At 46.5% G+C, this 20567-nt stretch overlaps 1 protein-coding gene across 1 annotated transcript; it reads right to left on the minus strand.

Moving 5' to 3' along the window:
- Positions 1-358: 358 nt before the first annotated feature.
- On the minus strand, positions 359-19698 carry Mtnr1b (melatonin receptor 1B). The gene is made up of 2 exons (XM_041656719.1): positions 19476-19698; positions 359-1230 (listed from the first exon to the last, which is right to left on the minus strand). The coding sequence occupies exons 1-2, from the start codon at positions 19696-19698 to the stop codon at positions 359-361; spliced, it is 1095 nt and encodes a 364-aa protein (XP_041512653.1).
- Between the last annotated feature and the right edge of the window lie 869 nt (positions 19699-20567).

Consider the following 20567-nt stretch of genomic DNA (forward strand, 5'->3'; position numbering starts at 1 on the left):
GTTTATGGGGGGTTCTCTGCACCTGCCTTTTTCCTGGGTCCCTGAAAATCACCTACTTTTAATGCTACAGAGTTTTCTCTTTCGGCCTAGGTAATCAAGAGATCCTCTAGCCCTTCAAAGAAGGGGAGAGATCAGTAACAGGTCAAGGTGGCAGGGAAAACGACATTTCGTGGATAGAACTTGACTTCTACCCCAGCCCTTTGGAATCCAGTGCACAATCTGTGGTGGTGTGTCTGCTCCCTGACAGACTTCCTCATTGTGGGCTGTGGTGTGAGCATGTTGTTGCATAGCACTGTGACAGTATTTTCCCTCCCCTCATTGCAAAGCTTTGCTGTTAGGTCCATGCAATTGATGCAGGCTAGAGACCACCCTCCTGGACAGGCATGGGAGCCCTGGAAGAAGATGGTGCTGGGCTCTGTGGCTCCTTAGCAAGGCAGCATTTGGAAGCGATATGGAAACAGCACCCAATGTTCCAGAGCGCTGAGAGGAGCCGCTTGTATTCTGAGCGGAAGTTCTGGTTCAGGAGCCCATAGACAATGGCATTAAGGCAGCTGTTGAAGTAAGCTAGGAAGTAACTGGCGACAAAGAGCCCCTCTGGAACCTGGGGAGCCATCACCTCTGGGTTGATGGCCACTGCAAGGCCGATGAAGTTGAGGGGGGCCCAGCAAATGGCAAAAACCACAAACACAGCGAACATGGTTAGGAAACTGCGCAAGTCACCAGGTTTCTGACGTGGCTGACTTTCAGCCTTGGCCTTCCTTCGGGTTCGGAGCACCAGAACCCAGATTCGCAGGTAGCAGAAGGATACCACAGCTATTGGAAGGAGGAAATGGACGGCCACCACAGCTGCTGTGTACCGACTGCTGACCGTCTGGTTAAAGGTGCAGGAATAGATGCGTGGGTCATAGTCTAGGTTCCCCACCGAGAAACTGGGCACCAAGGCCAGCAGAGTGAGGAGCCAGACGAGGCTGACGTAGAGGAGGGCACGCCAGTGGCTGCAGACCCGGTGGTAAGTTGCACTGTGACACAGGCGCCAGTAGCGGTTAATGGCAATGGCTGTGATGCTGAAGACGGAGCCAATGACGCTCAGGCCTATCACGAAGGCACTGGCTTTGCAGTGGGCTTCTCCAAGAACCCAACTGTCACGAACAATAGCCACGAGGATCAGTGGGAAAGGGTACAAGGCTATCATAAGGTCAGCCAAGGCTAGACTCACCACAAACAAGTTACCTGAAGGAGAAAGCACAGATTAGCCATTAGTAGAGGCCTCACAATTCCTGTTCATTATTTTTTGGGGTGGGAGGAGATAGCCTGGTGAGCAAAATGCTTGAAGCTTATGCATAAGACCTGAGTTTGGATCCCAGAACCCATATCTTAAAAAGAAAAAAAAAGCCAGGCAGAGTGATAATTCTTATAATTCCAGGGAAAGAAAGGCAGATAGATCTCTGGGGCTTGATGACTAGCCAGTCCAGCCTAACCATGAGCTCCACATTGCTAAGAGATCCTGTTTGAAATATAAGGTGCATGGCACCTGAGAATACAAGGATAATAACCCTGATTTCTTTACCCATAAATGCTTGTGCATCCACACAGAAACCACACACACACACACACACACACACACACACACACACACACAGAGAGAGAGAGAGAGAGAGAGAGAGAGAGAGAGAGAGAGAACAGCTATGCACCTAACATTTTATACTTCTCTGAACTACTTTCATTAGCACTGGGAGTGGAAAGCAAACGGCATTTAGAGACAGCCAAGGACTCAAATTGCATCTGTGCTTGCCTACCCAAGTTCTTATGGGCTCCCTTTGGTAACCCGCAATGCATTAATAATTATCCGACTTTGTGGTAGGTGTGAGAAGGAGACCAATGTCCAGTGTAGTGGGTGCTCTCAAGTAACTGCTTCCAGGACAGGCATGGTGTCCTGGATGGGTTTTGTCAACTTGACAGACACTTAGACATATCTGGGTAGAGGAAATCTTAACTGAGAAAATGCCTCACTAACACTGGCCTCTAGGCAAGTTTGTGGGGCATTTCCTTGATTCCTGAGTGATGTGTGAGGGCCCCCTCTATTATGGGCAGTGCCAATGCTGGGGTTGCATGAGGAAGCTGGCTGAGCAAGCCATAGGGAGCAAGCCATTGAAGCAAGCAGTATGCCTCCACAGTTCCTGCCTCTAGTGTCCCACCTTGAGCTGCTGTTTTGAGTTCCCTTCAAGGAGAACTGTAATCAGTACATGGGAGTGGAAATAAACCCTCTCCTCCCCAAGTTGCTTTTGGTCATGGAGTTTTATTACAGCAAAAGACACCTAACTAAGACACACAGACCTGACTGCTGTCCTCTTGCCCCATAGTCCTGGAGGAAGTGGCGGTGGTGATTCCTACTTAGCCCGCACCTTCCCTGACTTTCCGAGCTTTCTCCTCTGCTTATCTATTTGTTTACTTTTTATTTAACGTCTTCATTGACTCTTCAGGAGTTTCACATCATACACCCCAATTCCGTTCATCTCCTGGTTCCCCCATCTTCTCCACTCATCCCTGCTGTACTCCCCACAAAGGAAATAAACCAAAGTAAGCAAGCAAGCAAACAAAAGCAAAACAACAAAATACCTGAAACCAAACCAAACCAAACCCCACAACAACAGAAAAATCTCTTTGCTTCCCCCTTTTTCATATTTCTCCAACCATCTTCATTCATCCTGGGGCATTGGAGGTGTCAGTGTGCCGTATAGTGTAGCTCTTTGTCCCATCAGTTTTACTGTGAAGTGTTCATGAGTCACTGGTCTGGCTCAAGGCCTCTGGTCTCTGGTACACCAGCATCACTGGATCCTCTCTGGAATTCCTCTGGGATGTCCTGTGACTGCCGAGTCATGGTGATCTTGTGGATACTGTTCCACAGGACCAGTCCTTTATCAGCTCCAGCAGGTCCTAGATGGGATACGTGCTAGGGCTGGCCGACCCAAGGCCTAGCTCTGGACATGGGTGGTAGCCAAGCTGGTCAATCTGGGTCCCTTCTTCCCCATACACACCTTGGGCAAGGGGGTGGAGTCAACCCCCCATGCATGTGCTCAGGATCAGGCCACTACATGGCCTGTGGTGAGGGTGAGAACCATCTCTCTAGTGTGCACAGGCCACCTCTCTGGCTGTAGAGTCCAGTGAGAGGCAAGGCCAGCTGTCCCAGGGCCAGCGAAGGGTGGGGCCAACTCAGTATGGCTCTCTGATTTTATCTCACGTGGTTTCTTAGGCTCCTGAGGTGACACAGGTTACAGACATCTATACAGACCCCAGCTGTAGCTGCACCACGGACCCAAACATGGCCCTCAGCAGCAGTTTGAGCCCGGATGACATCCTGGCTCTGGGTAGAAGGATTGGACACCAAGGCCTCAGATTGTGGCCCTAACCCTGGGCTTCAGTGAGACCTTTGGTGGCAATGTAGCACCCTGACTTCAGCACAGACCCCAGCTATGGTCCTACAACCGTGGACCCCAACAAAGTCCTTAGCAGCAGCTGGGTCTGGATGTCACCACTGTCCCAGCAGCAATATTGCCCTGAGACACTAACATGGCCCTCAATCTTGGGTGTTTGCATGGCTTTCCATGGTACAGGTGCATCGGCCATCAGGACAGACCTTGGTTGAAGTAGGGCCACCAAATCTGACATGGACTGTCAACCGCCTGCCAGCCCTGGCCTTGAGGACCCTGGCTGAGGCCCCATCTGAGTGGTTAGGCATCAGGCGGGGCTGACTCAGCTTTCTCCTCTGAACGGAGCCCTTGGCAGTGTCGTCAGCTCAGCCAGCCAGAGCCTCAGGAAGCCACACAGCCACTCAGGAACGTAGCTTGAGTTCCAGGAGGACACTGTTCACCCTTGAAGAGTAGCCTTCGCTCATCCAGTTTCACTGATAACATAAGGGCACCGAGGAAAGCACCAGGACTCTGGAGGGTTCCAAAGTGAAGCTCAGGGCATGAGGAGTTCCCTTCCCGCACCATTTCCTCCACCAGCCTTGTATTTTCAGAGCGTTTGCTGTGTTCTCAGAAGACCACAGGTTGTCCATGGGAAGTGTTTCTCAGTGGCACCACACACACAGGACACAGCCTTTACCGTTGTCTGGCCATGTGACAAAATGCCTCTTGTCAGACAGACAGCTCAAGTGGGAAGGCAGGACCAGTTCATAGGAGGCACTTACAAGGAACCAGAATGCAGGTGCCTCAGATCTGTCCTCATTCTACAACTGTGCCTACTCCTGCCTTCCTCAGTCCACCTGAGGGTCTGGAGCATCGGGGAAGGGAGACGACGAGCTGAGGTCTAGGAAATGGGAGGCTTCGAGACAATGAGAGAAGTTCATGTGTCAGACCTACACATGAAGCACACTCCACCTCCATGTGTTAAAACACAGGTGGGGAAAGGGCTAGCTCCAGCCTGCCCTGGTCCCAACACACATGCTCACCTTATCGGAAGGCCGTGTGGTATAGAGTACCTTGGATAGGACCTGCGGAAGTGCTTATTTTAATCTCAAATGCTCCAGGTCAGCCCAGCTCAGAACGGAGAGAAAGTAAGTCCCATCATGCTATGGGAATTCTTAGGACCTCAGGGCTACACCAGTATCTAGAGCCAGCGTGGGATCCAAGATGGCCGTCCTGCCACAGGCCTTCCCCACCATGATGAGCTATAGGCCCAAACAGTTACTGAGTAAGGTCGCCCTTGTCAGGTGTCTCGTCACAGCAACTAGAAAAGCAGCAGCTGATGCAAGACACAGACTGCTTCCCAAGTTTCCTGCCTTCAACCCAGTGAGGGTAGGTACTGTCTCAGTGTTGATCTCAAGGCTCTTTTTGGTGTTTGGACAAGGTGTTGGGGGCTGGAGCAATCTGAGGAACACTTAGTTCTGCCCATTGCTGGTCACAGGCGTTTGGGGCAATTATTGAACTTTCTCTGTGACTTCTTCACCTATGGCTCCTCCTACTGGAGACCCCCTCCCCATCTTCACGGTGGTGTTTTTGTAAAGGACATTTCCTTTCACCAACACAGGAGGGTTGGTTGCTGCAGGTCCTGACGGTTTCTGGATGGACAGAACACAGGCTCTTGGAATGTACAAACGCGACATAAAGAGTCCAAAGCTGGAAGCGGTGCCAGCTCCGCCAGCTGTTTCTCTGGAAAGCTAAGGCAGGCACTGCTGTGTTAATGCGGCTTCTCCCCTAATAATGCCCCAGAGGCTACACGCAGCCTGTAAACAGCGAGCGGAACACATCAGCTCCACGTGGAAAGTGATTCAATTACTCTCCCCTATTAAGCCGACTGTTCGGAAAGGCTGAGGTCCGCCAGCCCTGCTGGGGAGTCATCTGCCCTGCAGCCCGACTGTCTTCTAGTGTCTTGGCAGGAATCCCAATTAGGTGACTACCGACATCATGTTGCCCGCCATCTGTGAGGAGCTGAGATGCTGGGGTCTCTCTGGATGAGATTCGGGAGGAGATCCCTGCTGCACCGATGTCTCCCCCAGCCAGGTGAGAAATCAATCAGCCAGTGTGTAGCTCTGTTCCGCATTGTGTGTAATGGCTTGTAATGAACATTCATACAAGAGTCTTGCGGTGACTCATCCGGCCTGTCTCTGTCAGACAAGCTGTAGCAGTGGAAGGGGCCGCCACTACAGGGCTGTGCTCTCTGAAGTGGAATGCCTCCATTATTCACATCTCCCACACAGGATTTTCCTATCCTGTCTCCTTTCTGGGAAGTCTGTTTCTGAGGAGGTAGGCGGGGCTACACTGTCTAGTCCTCATCAGACAGAACTCTGAAAGACCAAGCTACCCCAGCCACCCCTCTTTGTTTGCCTTCTGAACTCTGAAGAGTTTACTTGTCTTCAAAACAACTTTGGACATTGACTTTCCCGTCAATATTTACTTGAGTCAGTCATTTATTCAGCAAGCACCCCGAAAATCTCCTCAGAGTGGTTCTGACTGTTCCAGGAGCATGGGAACGGTGGTGAGCAACCCAAGCACGTCTGTTCCCTCACAGAGAAGACAGCCAACCAACGAAAGCATCTACAGGGAGAAAGCCACAGCTGACCCTTGCTTGCCCAGAGGACTAACCTCCTCCAGATCAGAGCCGGCCTCCAGCCTTTATTTACTGTGCAGCACATCTGTGCTCTCCCGTACCCAGGAAAGACATGGCGTGCTGCGTCAACACAGAAGCGTGGCTCGGGGAAGTCCGGGCCAGAGCAACGAGCCGGAGAGAGTCCCAAGTCAGACAACGATGGGGTTGGTCAGGCTGAACAGCTCCCCCAAACCCTTCAACCAGATTGCTCTCCTCCAAGAATGGCATTGCACCTCAAACAGATCTTACGATGAAGGCCATAAGCAATATTAATGTCCACACGAATTATGCGAGACATTCTAGTGACATTTTGGGTATAAGCGATTTTGAAAAGATTGAGCAGATAATTTGTTAAAAACTTGGTTTCCTTACAAGTACTGAAGCAATGGATACATTTATGGTAATCTAATTAGATCCTCAAATCCTGGAGGGCAGAAACTGTTTTCTTCCAAAGTCCTATTATGTATGAAAAACCCTCAGGGTGTTAGGATGATTCGTAGAAAGGCAGAGATAAAATTGTTCTTGCCTTAGTTAAAAACATTAAACATGTACAGGAAAATTCCAAGGATAACGTTTCAAAATCTTAAAGGGAGATGTATTTACGAGTGTAAGAAGTGTGTGCTTGAAAAGACACTGATGTGGCATCAGCAAACGTTCTTCCACACCATCCGCAGAGACCATCTGGGAACTGGATGAGTGTCCTCTCGTCGCTTCAGTGAATGCAATAGTAACAAAGGACATGGATGTTCTACCAGATTCAATGCTGTGCACTTAGTACTTCCTGTAATAACCCTGTATGTTTAACTGGACAATTTCTATCTCCCAGATGAAGAAGTAGGTGCTGGTTATGTAAATCTATAACAGAGAAGGAGGGAGAAGAACCAGAAGACAGGAAACCAGGGGAGAAGAGGAAGTGGGGTAAAGGCAAGGCTGTGAGAACTGATATTCATCGCAAGTGAAGAACAGAAACAGGACACTGAACTTGGCAGTGAGGACATCAGTCAAGACACTAGCTAGGTGAATTTTGCTCTCTGCAGGTGAATAAAATGATAGCCTGGTGCTTGTTCTCTCAAATAGCTTTATCTTCAGAAACAGAGATGGAGAAATACTTAGACGGGAATATCCCTCAGGTGAGGTATTGTAGAATAAAATGTTTATTCTCCAACCCCCCTTCCTTATTTTTATTGATGCATATTTTGTATATGGTTATTGGGTCACCATATGTAGGTTTTCACTGAACAATAGCATGTAGTTTTGAGTCTTTTCTCTCACTTCTCCCCTCCTGCTCGCCTTCTTCCCTTTCTGTCTCTTTCTCAGATGAGGATTTCTGAGCCATGAGAAATTTCTAGTTACTGCTTTAGTTACCTTTCTGTTGCAATGATAAAAAAAAATCCTGCTTTCGCACGACCCAGCACCCCTCCCCAACCCTGTCCTGCTGTATGCTAGGACCAGTGCTTAACTACAGTCTTAAGCTCCTAAACTAAGGCGACCCACCCAGAGCGGTGAGTGCCTGCCAGCCCGGCAGGCCTCAGGGTCCCCTGTAAGGGAGCCGGGCACCTTCAGCTCCGGCGCCAGGCTTCCTGCTCGCTCCTGGATACCACCTACCACCCCCCCCCTGCTCCATTCATCCTGTTGGCCCTGGATCATTGGGCTACCAGCGGCCCTGTTTAGTTGCTGAGGAATCCCATCAGGACGGGTGAGTGTGTGCTACCCAGGGGCGGACTGTCCCGGAAGAGAGCACAAACCCCCTCCCCCAGCTCCTTCTGCAGGGCTGTCTTTCTTTCGCACGACCCAGCACCCCCAGCACCCCTCCCCAACCCTGCCCCGCTGTATGCTAGGACCAGTGCTCAACTACAGTCTTAAGCTCCTAAACTAAGGCGACCCACCCAGAGTGGTGAGTGCCTGCCAGCCGGGCAGGCCTCAGGGTCCCCTGTAAGGGAGCCGGGCACCTCCAGCTCCAGCGCCAGGCTTCCTGCGCGCTCCTGGATACCACCCCCCCCCCCTGCTCCATTCATCCTGTTGGCCCTGGATCATTGGGCTACCAGCGGCCCTGTTTAGTTGCTGAGGAATCCCATCAGGACGGTTGCGGAGGAATCCCATCTGGATGGGAACGGTTCCTGCTTCTACACTGAAGAGATATACCCTGAGAGTCAATCACAGCAAAGTCTGGACCAAGAGACCAGGCCTCTCCTGGCTCCATTTGAAGGAAGAGATGGGAAGGCGCCAATACAAGAATTCCTCCAACAGTCTGAAAGGCAACATGACACCACCAGAAACCAGGGATCCCGAAATAAGAAGAATTGTACACCCTACTCCTGAAGAAATAGAAGAAATCGACTCAAAAGTGAACTATATGAAAATAATAGAGGACCTTAAACAGGAGGTGAAAAACTGCCATAAACAATTAGAGATTACAAACAAAAAGGTAGAGGAAATGAATAAATCGCTCAAAGACATGCAAGAAAACCAAGAGAAACAAGAAAAAGCAATCAAACAGGTTAGGGAAGCGGTTCAAGACATGAAGAATGAAATAGAAGCAATGAAGAAAGCACAAACCGAGGGAAGAAAGGAGATGGAAAATCTGGGTAAACGAACAGGAACGACAGAGACAAGTACTAACAACAGATTACAAGAGATAGAAGAGAGAATATCAGACACTGAAGATACCATAGAAAAATAAACACACTGATCAAAGAAAACAGCAAAACCAACAAATTCTCATCACAAAACATTCAGGAAATTTGGGACACAATAAAAAGACCAAACCTAAGAATAATTGGAGTAGAAGAAGGAGAAGAAGTGCAGCTCAACGGTACAGAAAATATACTTAATAAAATTATAGAAGAAAACTTTCCCAACCTGAAGAAAGAGGTACCTATGAAGGTTCAAGAAGCATACAGAACACCAAATAGGCTGGATCAAAAAAAAACATCCCCTCGCCATATAATAATCAAAACACAAAATACACAGAATAAAGAAAGAATATTAAGAGCCGTAAAGGAAAAAGGCCAAGTTACTTATAAAGGTAAACCTATCAGACTTACACCTGACTTCTCTATGGAAACCATGAAAGCCAGAAGGTCCTGGATAGATGTACTGCAAAAACTAAGAGATCATGGATGCAAGCCCAGACTACTATATCCAGCCAAGCTTTCGTTCACTATAAATGGAGAAAACAAAATTTTCCAGGATAAAAACAAATTTAAACAATACGTAGCCACAAATCCAGCCTTACAGAAAATTATAGAAGGAAAATCACTAACCAAGGAGTCCAACAATGCCCACAATAACTCAGTCATCTAGAGACCTTTCACCAGCGCAACTCAAAGAAGGGAAACACACAAACCTTACTACTAAAAAAGTGACCGGAGTTAACAACCACTGGTCATTAATATCACTTAATGTCAGTGGGCTCAACTCACCTATAAAAAGGCACAGGCTAAGGGATTGGATACGAAAACAGGATCCAACGTTCTGCTGTCTACAAGAAACACACCTCAACCACAAAGACAGGCACCTACTCAGAGTAAAGGGCTGGGAAAAGGCTTATCAAGCAAATGGTCCTAAGAAACAAGCAGGTGTGGCCATACTAATTTCTAACAAAGTTGACTTCAAACTTAAATCAATCAGAAGAGATGGAGAGGGACATTTTATACTCATAACAGGAACAATTCATCAGGATGAAGTCTCAATCCTGAATATCTATGCCCCGAATATAAAAGCGCCCACGTATGTAAAAGAAACATTACTAAAACTCAAGGCAGCCATCAAACCACACACACTAATAGTAGGAGACTTCAACACTCCTCTCTCACCAATGGACAGGTCAATCAAACAGAAACCTAACAGAGAAATTAGAGAATTAATGGAGGTAATGAAGCAAATGGACTTAACAGACATCTATAGATTATTCCACCCGAAGAGGAAAGAATATACCTTCTTCTCTGCAGCTCATGGAACCTTCTCGAAAATTGACCACATACTCGGTAACAAAGCTAACTTACACAGTTACAAAAAAATATTAGTAACCACCTGTGTCTTATCAGATCACCATGGATTAAAGTTAGAATTCAACAACAATGCTACCCCCAGAAAGCCTACAAACTCATGGAAACTGAACAGTCAACTTCTGAACCATACCTGGATTAAGGAAGAAATAAAGAAAGTAATTAAAGTCTTCCTTGAATTCAATGAAAATAAAGAAACAACATATTCGAACTGATGGGACACTATGAAAGCAGTGCTAAGAGGAAAGTTCATCGCACTAAGTGCCCACTTAAAGAAAACAGAGAAAGCACATATTGAAGACTTAACAGCCCACCTGAAAGCTCTAGAAAAAAAAGAAGCAGACTCACCTAGGAGGAGTAGAAGATTGGAAATAATCAAACTGAGGGCTGAAATCAACAAAATAGAAACACAGAAAACAATCCAAAGAATCAATGAAACAAAAAGCTGGTTCCTGGAGAAAATCAACAAGATTGATAAACCCCTATCCAAACTAATCAAACGACAGAGAGAGAATACGCAAATTAATAAGATCAGAAATGAAAAGGGGGACATAACCACAGACACAGAGGAAATTCAGAGAATCATCAGATCATATTACAAAAGCCTGTATAACACAAAACTGGAAAATGTAAAAGAAATGGACACTTTTTTAGATAAATACCATATACCAAAGTTACACCAGGACCAGGTGAACAATCTAAACAGACCTGTTGGTCACGAAGAATTAGAAGCTGTTATCAAAAACCTCCCTACCAAAAAAAGCCCAGGACCAGATGGTTTCAATGCGGAATTCTACCAGAACTTCCAAGAAGAGCTAATACCCATACTCCTTAATGTATTCCACAATATAAAAACAGAGGGTCATTACCTAATTCCTTTTATGAAGCTACAGTTACTCTGATACCAAAACCACACAAAGACTCAACCAGGAAAGAGAATTACAGGCCAATCTCACTCATGAACATCGACGCAAAAATCCTCAACAAAATACTGGCAAACCAAATCCAAGAACATATTAGGAAAATTATCCATTATGATCAAGTAGGCTTCATTCCTGAGATGCAGGGCTGGTTCAACATACGCAAATCTATCAATGTAATCCAGCATATAAATAAACTGAAGGAAAATAACCATATGATCATCTCATTAGATGCTGAAAAAGCATTCGACAAAATTCAACATCCATTTATGTTAAAAGTCTTGGAGAGATTAGGGATACAAGGGTCATACCTAAATATAATAAAAGCTATATACAGCAAGCCGACAGCTAACATCAAATTAAACGGAGAGAAACTCAAAGCCATCCCGCTTAACTCAGGAACACGACAAGGATGTCCACTCTCTCCATACCTCTTCAATATAGTACTTGAAGTTCTAGCAATAGCAATAAGACAACATAATGGGATCAAGGGGATTCGAATTGGAAAGGAAGAAGTTAAACTTTCGTTATTCGCAGATGATATGATAGTGTACTTAAGCGACCCCCAAAACTCCACCAAAGAACTTTTACAGCTGATAAACAGCTTTAGTAATGTGGCAGGATACAAGATCAACTCCAAAAAATCAGTCGCCCTCTTATACACAAAGGATAGGGAAGCAGAGAGGGAAATCAGAGAAGCTTCACCATTCACGATAGCCACAAACAGCATTAGATATCTTGGGGTAAATCTAACCAAGGAAGTGAAAGATCTATTTGATAAGAACTTTAAGGCATTGAAGAAAGAAATTGAAGAGGATACCAAAAAATGGATGGATCTACCTTGCTCTTGGATTGGGAGGATCAACATAGTAAAAATGGCAATTCTACCTAAGGCAATTTATAGATTCAATGCAATCCCCATCAAGATCCCATCAAAATTCTTCACAGATCTGGAGAGGACAATAATCAACTTTATATGGAAAAACAAAAAACCCAGGATAGCCAAAACAATCCTATACAATAAAGGATCTTCTGGAGGCATTACCATCCCTGACTTCAAACTCTATTACAGAGCTACAGTAATGAAAACAGTGTGGTACTGGCATAAAAACAGAGAAGTCGACCAATGGAATCGTATAGAAGACCCAGATTTTAACCCACAAACCTATGAACACCTCATTTTTGATAAAGGAGCTAAAAGTATACAATGGAAGAAAGAAAGCATCTTCAACAAATGGTGCTGGCACAACTGGATGTCAACCTGTAGAAGAATGAAAATAGACCCACATCTTTCACCGTGCACAAAACTCAAGTCCAAATGGATTAAAGACCTCAATATCAGCCCGAACACACTGAAAAGGATAGAAGAGAAAGTGGGAAATACCCTACAACAGATGGGCACAGGAGATCCCTTCCTATGTATAACCCCAGAAGCACAGACATTAAGAGCAACATTGAATAAATGGGACCTACTAAAACTGAGAAGCTTCTGCAAAGCAAAGGACACTGTCACTAAGACACAAAGGCAACCCACTGACTGGGAGAAGATCTTCACCAACCCCGCAACAGACAAAGGTCTGATCTCCAAAATATATAGAGAACTCAAGAAACTAGACTTTAAAATGCTAATTAACCCAATTAAAAAATGGGGCACTGATCTGAACAGAGAATTCTCAACAGAAGAAGTTCAAATGGCCAAAAGACACTTAAGGTCATGCTCAACTTCCTTAGCAATCAGGGAAATGCAAATCAAAACAACTTTGAGAGATCATCTTACACCTGTGAGAATGGCTAAAGTCAAAAACACCAACGATAACCTTTGCTGGAGAGGTTGTGGAGGAAGGGGTACCCTCATCCATTGCTGGTGGGAATGCAATCTTGTGCAACCACTATGGAAGTCAGTGTTTCGGTTTCTTAGGAAATTCGGGATCAACCCACCCCTGGACCCAGCAATACCACTCTTGGGAATATACCCAATAAATGCCCTATCATATGACAAAAGCATTTGTTCAACTATGTTCATAGCAGTATTATTTGTAATAGCCAGAACCTGGAAACAACCTAGATGCCCTTCAATGGAAGAATGGATGAAGAAAGTATGGAATATCTACACATTAGAGTACTACTCAGCGGTAAAAAACAATGACTTCTCGAATTTTGCATGCAAATGGATGGAAATAGAAAACACTATCCTGAGTGAGGTATCCCAGACCCAAAAAGATGAACATGGGATGTACTCACTCATAATTGGTTTCTAACCATAAATAAGGGTCACGGAGTCTACAATAGGTGAATCTAAAGAAGCTAAGTAAGAAGGGGAACCCAAGGAAAAACATATAGTTATCCTCTTGGCTAAGGGAAGTAGACAAAATTGCCGGGGAGAAAATTGGGATCTTGGGGTGGGGTGGGTTGGGGGTAAGGGGAGATGGGGAGAGAAAAGTTAGAAGGGAAGGAGGTCGGGCCTTGGGAAAGCAGGAGGATTGGGATAAAGGAAGGTTGGACAGGGGAGCAAGGAACCACAATTCTTAGTTAAGGGAACCACTTTAGGGTTGGCAAGAGACCTGACCCTAGAGGGGCTCCCAGGTGCCCAAGCTGAGGTCCCCAGTTAGTTCCTTGGGCAGTTGAGAATAGGGAACCTGAAATGACCCTATCCTTGAGCAATACTGACGAATATCTTGCATATCATCATAGAACCTTCATCTGGTGATGGATGGAGATAGAGACAGAGACCCACACTGGAGCACTGGACTGAGCTCCCAAAGTCCCAATGAGGAGCAGAAGGAGGGAGAACATGAGCAAAGAAGTCGGGACCACGAGGGATGCACCCACCCACTGAGACAGTGGAGCTGATCTATTGAGAGCTCACCAAGACCAGCTGGACTGTGACTGAAAAAGCATGGGATAAAACTGGACTCTCTGAACATGGCGAACTATGAGGGCTGATGAGACGCAAAGGACAATGGCACGGGGGTTTGATCCTACGTAATGTGATGGCTTTGTGGGAGCCCAGCCAGTTTGGATGTTCACCTTCCTAGATATGGACGGAGGTGGGAGGTCCTAGGTCTTACCACAGGGCAGAAAACCCTGACTGCTCTTTGGACTGGAGAGGGAGGGGGAAAGGAGTGGGGGGAGGGGGAGAAGGGTGGGAGGAGGGGGCGTAGGGGGGGAGGAGGGGGAGGGAAATGGGAGGCTGGGAGGAGGTGGAAACTTGTTTTTTTTTCTCCTTTTCTCAATAAAAAATATATATATATATATAAAGTAAAAAAAAAAATCCCAACCAAAGCAATTCCAGGGAGGAAGCCCTGCAGTTCATGCTTCTGAGGCCCATTATGGCGGGAAAGGAAAGGGTCATATCCCATCCCCAGCTGGGAAGATAAAAGAGGTGAATGCTGGTGTTCAGCTCTCCTTTTCATTTGGTCCAGTGGTTCAGCCCACAGAATTGTGCCACCCACCGGTAGGGTGGGTCTTCCTAATCATCCTGTCAAGAAGCTCCCTCCCAGGCATGCCTAGATGCTTGTCGCCTTGATTCTGCCAGGCTGAAAATGTTAACCATCACGGACATGCCAACCATCATTCTGAGTATTGTTCTTGTCTTGTTGTTATTTGTGTTGAAAGAGCCAATAGGATCCTTGTGAGGTACGACATGGGCTGTAGGGCTGTGTGCCAGGCTGAGATGTTTTCTGCCACTGTGAAGGTAGATGATTTAATCCTGCTGGGACCTTCACTGGGCATCCTTAAATAAGTGGTTGCAGCCTGCTGTATACCTCGCCTGCAGTAGTCCTGATGGCGGAAGACAACAAAGAAGAAAGGAACTTCCCTTATGATTGCCAACTCCGCAAGCACAGAGACTACTTTTGCTCCCTAACTTTAACCTCGTCAGTGACACACATTCTACACTGTGAGCTGCAGAAACCACACTCAGTGTCTGCCACGTCCTAAAGGATATTGTGTCTACGCAATTAGCAATGCTTTGGGAATGAATGATGGCAGTTGGACAGGAAAGTCTCTCTGTGCCTCCCAGGAAACTGAGAACTCCCTAAGAAGAACTAGAGAGGACAGAATTCTCTCCCTTGTGCAGCTAAAGACGAAATTACAGGCCTGGTGTTCGCTTTTGCTAACTGACAAGACAATGAGGTGCTCACAGCTGAAACTGAAGGTAAAGCTGGTGATCTCAGAAGCGTTGGGGAGGGAGGCCAAGGTGGCCTAGTCTGTTCTTAAGCCGACCAATATCAAAAGCCCCTGCATCCTGCTCGCTGGCTCAGCAACAGAGACAGCAGTCATCAAGTCACATATTCCTGAGTGCAGGCTCACCATTTTCCCGGTGGCAGACTATAAGTACTTACTGGAGAGGGTTTCCTCTTTCTCTGTTCTCTTGGGGCCAGGGATTTCAGGCCTAGTAATCATTTCCTTCCAGGCCTTCAAAGCACCTTTGTCCAGGGCCAGCTACCTTATTCAGGCATCTATGCTTCCTTACAGGGAAGGGGCAGGGGCTGGCCACCATCTCTGCACAGTACTTGTGGCGAAGGATAGCCTACCCGCACCTTCTAGGATAGCCCTCTCTCTGGAGAAGGGATGGTGAGAGCCCTGGGTACCACGGGGCGCTAGGAACAGACCTTGTGTGTGGGCCTACGTTCAGAATGTCCTCCCTTCGTATTTTCCCAGGAAATGCTCAGTCACTGATGCCCTTCTGCCTGACAAATGACTAAATACTTTCAAAAGGGCAGTGTCTACTCACTGGCAGCACCGTCTAAAGGGCTTGTCCCACAGCTGAGCACGAGAGTCACTGTGTAGCTGGCCTCATCAGTAAGAGGTCCTCATGTCCCCCGGGAAGCATGCTGGGACCTCAGGTGAGCCATGCACTTTGGTTATTGGAAATAAGTGTTCTTTATATGTTTTAGTCTAAATTTCATGAGGTTTATGATATTGATACTGTCAACTTGACAAGACCTAGAATATCTAGGACACAAACCTCTGATCATGTCTTCAGGACATAGATGTTTTCAGATAGCATTAATTCATGTGGGAAGGCTCACCTTAAATGTGGGAAGAGCCAGTCTGTGGATTAATTCCTAGACTGAACACAAACAAAAATCTGAGCAGAGCCAGGTGGTGGGGGCACACACCTTTAATCCCAGTCCTCGGGATGTAGAGGCAGGCAGATGTCTGAGTTCGAAGATGCCAGCCTTGTCTACAAAGTAAGATCCAGGACATCCAGGGCTGTTAGACAGAGAAACCCTGTCTAGGAATACAACAAAACAAACAACAAAATAACCTGAGCTGAGAAGCAGCATTCCCCTCTTCCTGTTTCCCGACTGTGAAGATAGTGAGACCATCTGTCTCATGCTCCTGCTGCCTTTCCATCCCCACTGGGGTGGACTGCACCCTCACACTGTGAGCCCAGACCAACCTTTCCTTTCTTCTGTCGAACTGGCACAGTATTGACAGATTTAGGGTACAAAGTCCGAGACAAGTTGTTCCTGAGGTAAATGTAAATTCTTCACTTTACAAATGAAAAATAAAGAGTGGATGGGGCTAATTTTCAAATTATTGCAGGTTTTCAGATCATTTTGAAATATCGCTTTACCATGGTCATTTAGTTTAAGCGAATATTACATTACGTAAACGAGTGTCACCAACAGAGCCAACGAAGGGCTGGGCATCATGGCACAAATACGATTCTTTGGTCCATTCCTACCACCTCAAAAAAGAAGAAGGAGGAGGAGAAGAGGAGGAGGATGAGGAGGAAGAGGCAGAAAAAGAAAGCACTGGTTATATTGAATGACTGTAGAAGTTGCCAATGGCAGGAATAAATGTGTGTGGATAGCACGTTAGTGTGTTTCTCTGTGCTGGGCTGCAGCACAGGCATCAGGAGGTAGAGAAGAGAACGAAGCACCAACAATTCACCTGCTCTCTACTCCTGGCTGCTGAGCACTTTGGGGAGCACAGAGTGGGACAGTCCTAAGTAGCATGAAGAAGTGGGATTCTTATCTTCCTTAGGCAAGAAGTAGCAATGGCTACTTCCTCAACCATGTCTCTCATGACAGACAATCTAAGGACTGAACAGGGAGACTCTGCACATAGAGGCTTCACTGGCACCCAGCATGCCAGGAGGGATGCCAACATGTAGAAGAATGAAAATAGATCCATATCTATTCCAATGGACAAAATTCAAGTCCAGATGGATTAAAGACCTCAATAAAAATCTGATCACACTGAACCTGATAGAAGAGAAAGTGGGTAGTAGTCTTCAATGCTGGGCACTGGAGACCGCTTCCTAAATATAACCCCAGTAACACAGACACTGAGAGCAAAAATAAACAAATGGGACCTCCTGAATCTGGGAAGCTTCTGCAAAGCAAAAGACACAGTCAATAAGACAAAAAAAAGCAGCCTACTGAAATGGGAAAAGATCTTTACCAATCCCATATTAGACAAAGGACTGATTTCAAAATATATAAAAGACTTAAGAAATTGGACACCAAAATTCTAAATAACTCAATTAAAAATGGGATACAGAACTAAACAGAAAATTCTCAACTGAAGAATCTCAAATGGTCAAAAGATACTTCAGGAAATGTTCAATATCCTTAGCCATCAGGGAAATGCAAATCAAAATAACTCTGAGATACCATCTTAAACCTGTCAGAATGGCTAAGATCAAAAACACCAATGATAGCTTGTGGTGGAGAGGATGTGGAGTAAGGGGGAACACTCATCCATTACTGGTGGGAATGCAAACTTGTACAACCACTTTGGAAATCAATATGGTGGTTTCTCCGAAAACTGGGAATCAACCTACCTCAGGATCCAGCAATACCACTTTTGGGCATATACCCCAAAGATGCCCAATCATACTACAAAGGCATTTGTTCAGCTATGTACATAGCAGTATTGTTTGTAATAGCCAGAACCTGGAAACAACATAGATGTCCCTCAATCGAAGAATGTATAAAGAAAATGTGCACATTTACACATTAGAGAACAACTCAGCGGTAAAAACAATGACATTAGAGCAGAAGAGGAGGGGAGAATGGGAGGGATGAGAAGAACTTGAGGGAATGGGATAGTTGAGAAGGAGAAAGGACAGAGATGAGAGCAAGGAAAGAGATAGCTTGATTGAGGGAGCCATTATAGGATTAGCAGAAACCTGGCTCTAGAGAAATTTCCAGGAAGGAATGAGAACATGAGCAAAGAAATCAAGACCATGAGGGGTTCACCCACTGAAACAGTTTACATGAGCTAATGGAGCTCACCAACTCCAGCCAGACTGGAAAGGAACAAGCATAGGAAAAACTAGTCCCTCTGAATGTGTTTGACAGTTGCATGGCTGGGGCAGATTGTGAGGTCACTGTCAGTGGCACCAGGATTTATCCCTACTGCATGTACTAGCTTTTTGGGAATCTATTCTCTTTGGATGGATACCTTGCTCAACCTAGATGTAGTAGGGAGGGCCTTGAACCTTCCACAAAGCAATGCCTTACCTGCTCTGAGGATTGAATGGGGTGAGGTGGGAGGGTTTGTGGAGGGAATGGGAGGAGGGGAGGGAGTGGGTACTTGGATGGGTATGGATAATGATAAAAGATAGTTTGCTTTCTTTTAAGAAAAACAAATATAAAAAAGGAAGAAGAAAAAAGAATTCCAGAAATAGCCAGTAGATCCTTGGGATTCCTCCTCAGGTCACTGGATAGCACATCTCTGTACTCGGTCAGGAGCTGAGTCACACGCCCCTCCCTCTAGTTTTGTTGTCCTGCAGAGTAAGGGGGAACTGGGAATATATAGGAAAGAAAAAAATGATTTCAGGATTGTCGCCTGTTATAGCCAAATCTTTGTTATGGTTCTCAAAGTGAGTCCCTCGATTTCTCTGTCTTTATGCAGAAAAGCCAGTGTTGATGCAAGCCATGCCCACTAGAGTCTAAACTAACACTCCTACTTGGAATTGTATCTCCCAGTGATGAGTCTTTGACACGGTGCCTGACAGAATGCTCATCCATTCATTGCTCGCACCCACGCAGAGTCCACTCCAGCAAGGACTTTCTAATTGCCTACTTATGAAATCAGTTCGGCAGGCCGGGAAAGGGGTCTCTCTCACAGGTGGGGAGCGTCCATGGCCAAAAGAGACCCCATCTCGCAGTAACAGTTGAAATGCCATGGATAGCAGGATGCTTCCCTTCATTGCCCACATCTTGCCTTAACAAGTGCACAAGAAAAGCTTGGCTCAGTTCACATTGGCACTAGTGTATCAGGTGTGCCCTGAGTAGAGGCAAGTTCCAGAATAGCTTCGCATCCGGGGACCAAAACTTCACCCTAAATTCTTCAAAGAACCAAAGTTTGGGACCAGGACACTGACGAGAGGAAAGGGGTAGGGCAGGGTGTTTGTGGGATGGGAAAGGATCTAAGATTCAGTCTTTGAAGCAGTGGCAGGGCATAGAAGGAACCCAGCCCCGAGGAAGCTGGTACTTACCCGCATATAGCAGCTTGTGGTTCCTGAGCACAGAGAGGATGACAAGGAGGTTTCCCACGACATCCAGGACTGTGGCGACAATTATCACTGTAGATAGCGTGGGAGCCACCCAAGTAGCCCGGGGAGTCCCTGGTGGTCCTGCGCCCGCTGATCCGGACCAAGTAGGGCTCATCGCCAGCCCGCCAGCCTCGCAGCAATTGGCAGCAGAGCTGATCTCAGGCATCTCAGGGTAGGTTAGACGTACAGGTGAGCACAGCTTCGGGGCACTCCTGCTGCCCCTCCTCCAAGTCCAGCGAGTGCTAGGAAGAGGCTGTAGGGAGGGACCTAGAGGAGACAATTAATTGAACTTGGGCAGAGGGGCAGAGAGAAATAAAGGATCCAGACAAGGACCATGGCTCAGATGTTGTAGAAAGGAACATATCCTTCAGCTGCACACTCGGGAACAGTGCTGCGGATATCAGCACTGCCGCCAGAGCTCAGCCAGTGTCTGGGCCACCTCAAGTTGCCTAGTGGGTAAGGTCTAAAAACCAAGTCCCTAAAAACCAAGACTCCCTACTTCCTTTCCAACGTGGAGAAGCTGTGTCCATTTGAGGACACTCAGCTTTGCAGACTAGAGAGGGAGCTGGTGGGTGGTTCGAGCAATCTGATCTTCAGGTTTGAGACCCCATCTGCCAGATGGTGCAGCTCTAAAGAGCACATGGAATGGGGATCAACCCCAGAGCAAAGAAGCCACAAGTGTTGAGTTCTGAGAAGTGACAGGAAAACGATCCCTTAGCCACATGTATGCTGTGGGTGGCCCTGAGGTCAGTGTTGGAAAGCCAACACTTTTAAAAATACTTACGTGGATATCGGTTTAAGAGTGGCGTTTAAATGGGTACATGGTCTATGCTGAAGGTTTTTTTTTTCTGAGCTCTACATTTTTCTCTGCTCACCTCCCTGCCCCTTTCCTCCCCTTCAACCCCTCCCAAGGTCCCTATGCTCCCAATTTACTCAGGAGGTCTTGTCTTTTTCTACTTCCCATGTAGATTAGATCTATGTATGTCTTTCTTAGGGTCCTCATTGATGTCTAGGTTCTCTAGGATTGTGATTGTG

This window comes from Microtus oregoni, unplaced genomic scaffold (assembly GCF_018167655.1).
Source record: "Microtus oregoni isolate MIOR12 unplaced genomic scaffold, Mior012 000008F_ref0000371, whole genome shotgun sequence".
NCBI classification, from domain to species: Eukaryota; Metazoa; Chordata; class Mammalia; order Rodentia; family Cricetidae; genus Microtus; species Microtus oregoni.

Excerpts from the sequence above, each read along its gene's own strand:
- Mtnr1b (XM_041656719.1), bottom strand. The coding sequence starts at position 19,698 with ATGCCTGAGATCAGCTCTGCTGCCAATTGCTGCGAGGCTGGCGGGCTG. Across the intron at positions 1,231-19,475 it reads CCACAAGCTGCTATATGCGG|GTAACTTGTTTGTGGTGAGT; the intron begins GTAAGTACCAGC and ends TTTCTCCTTCAG.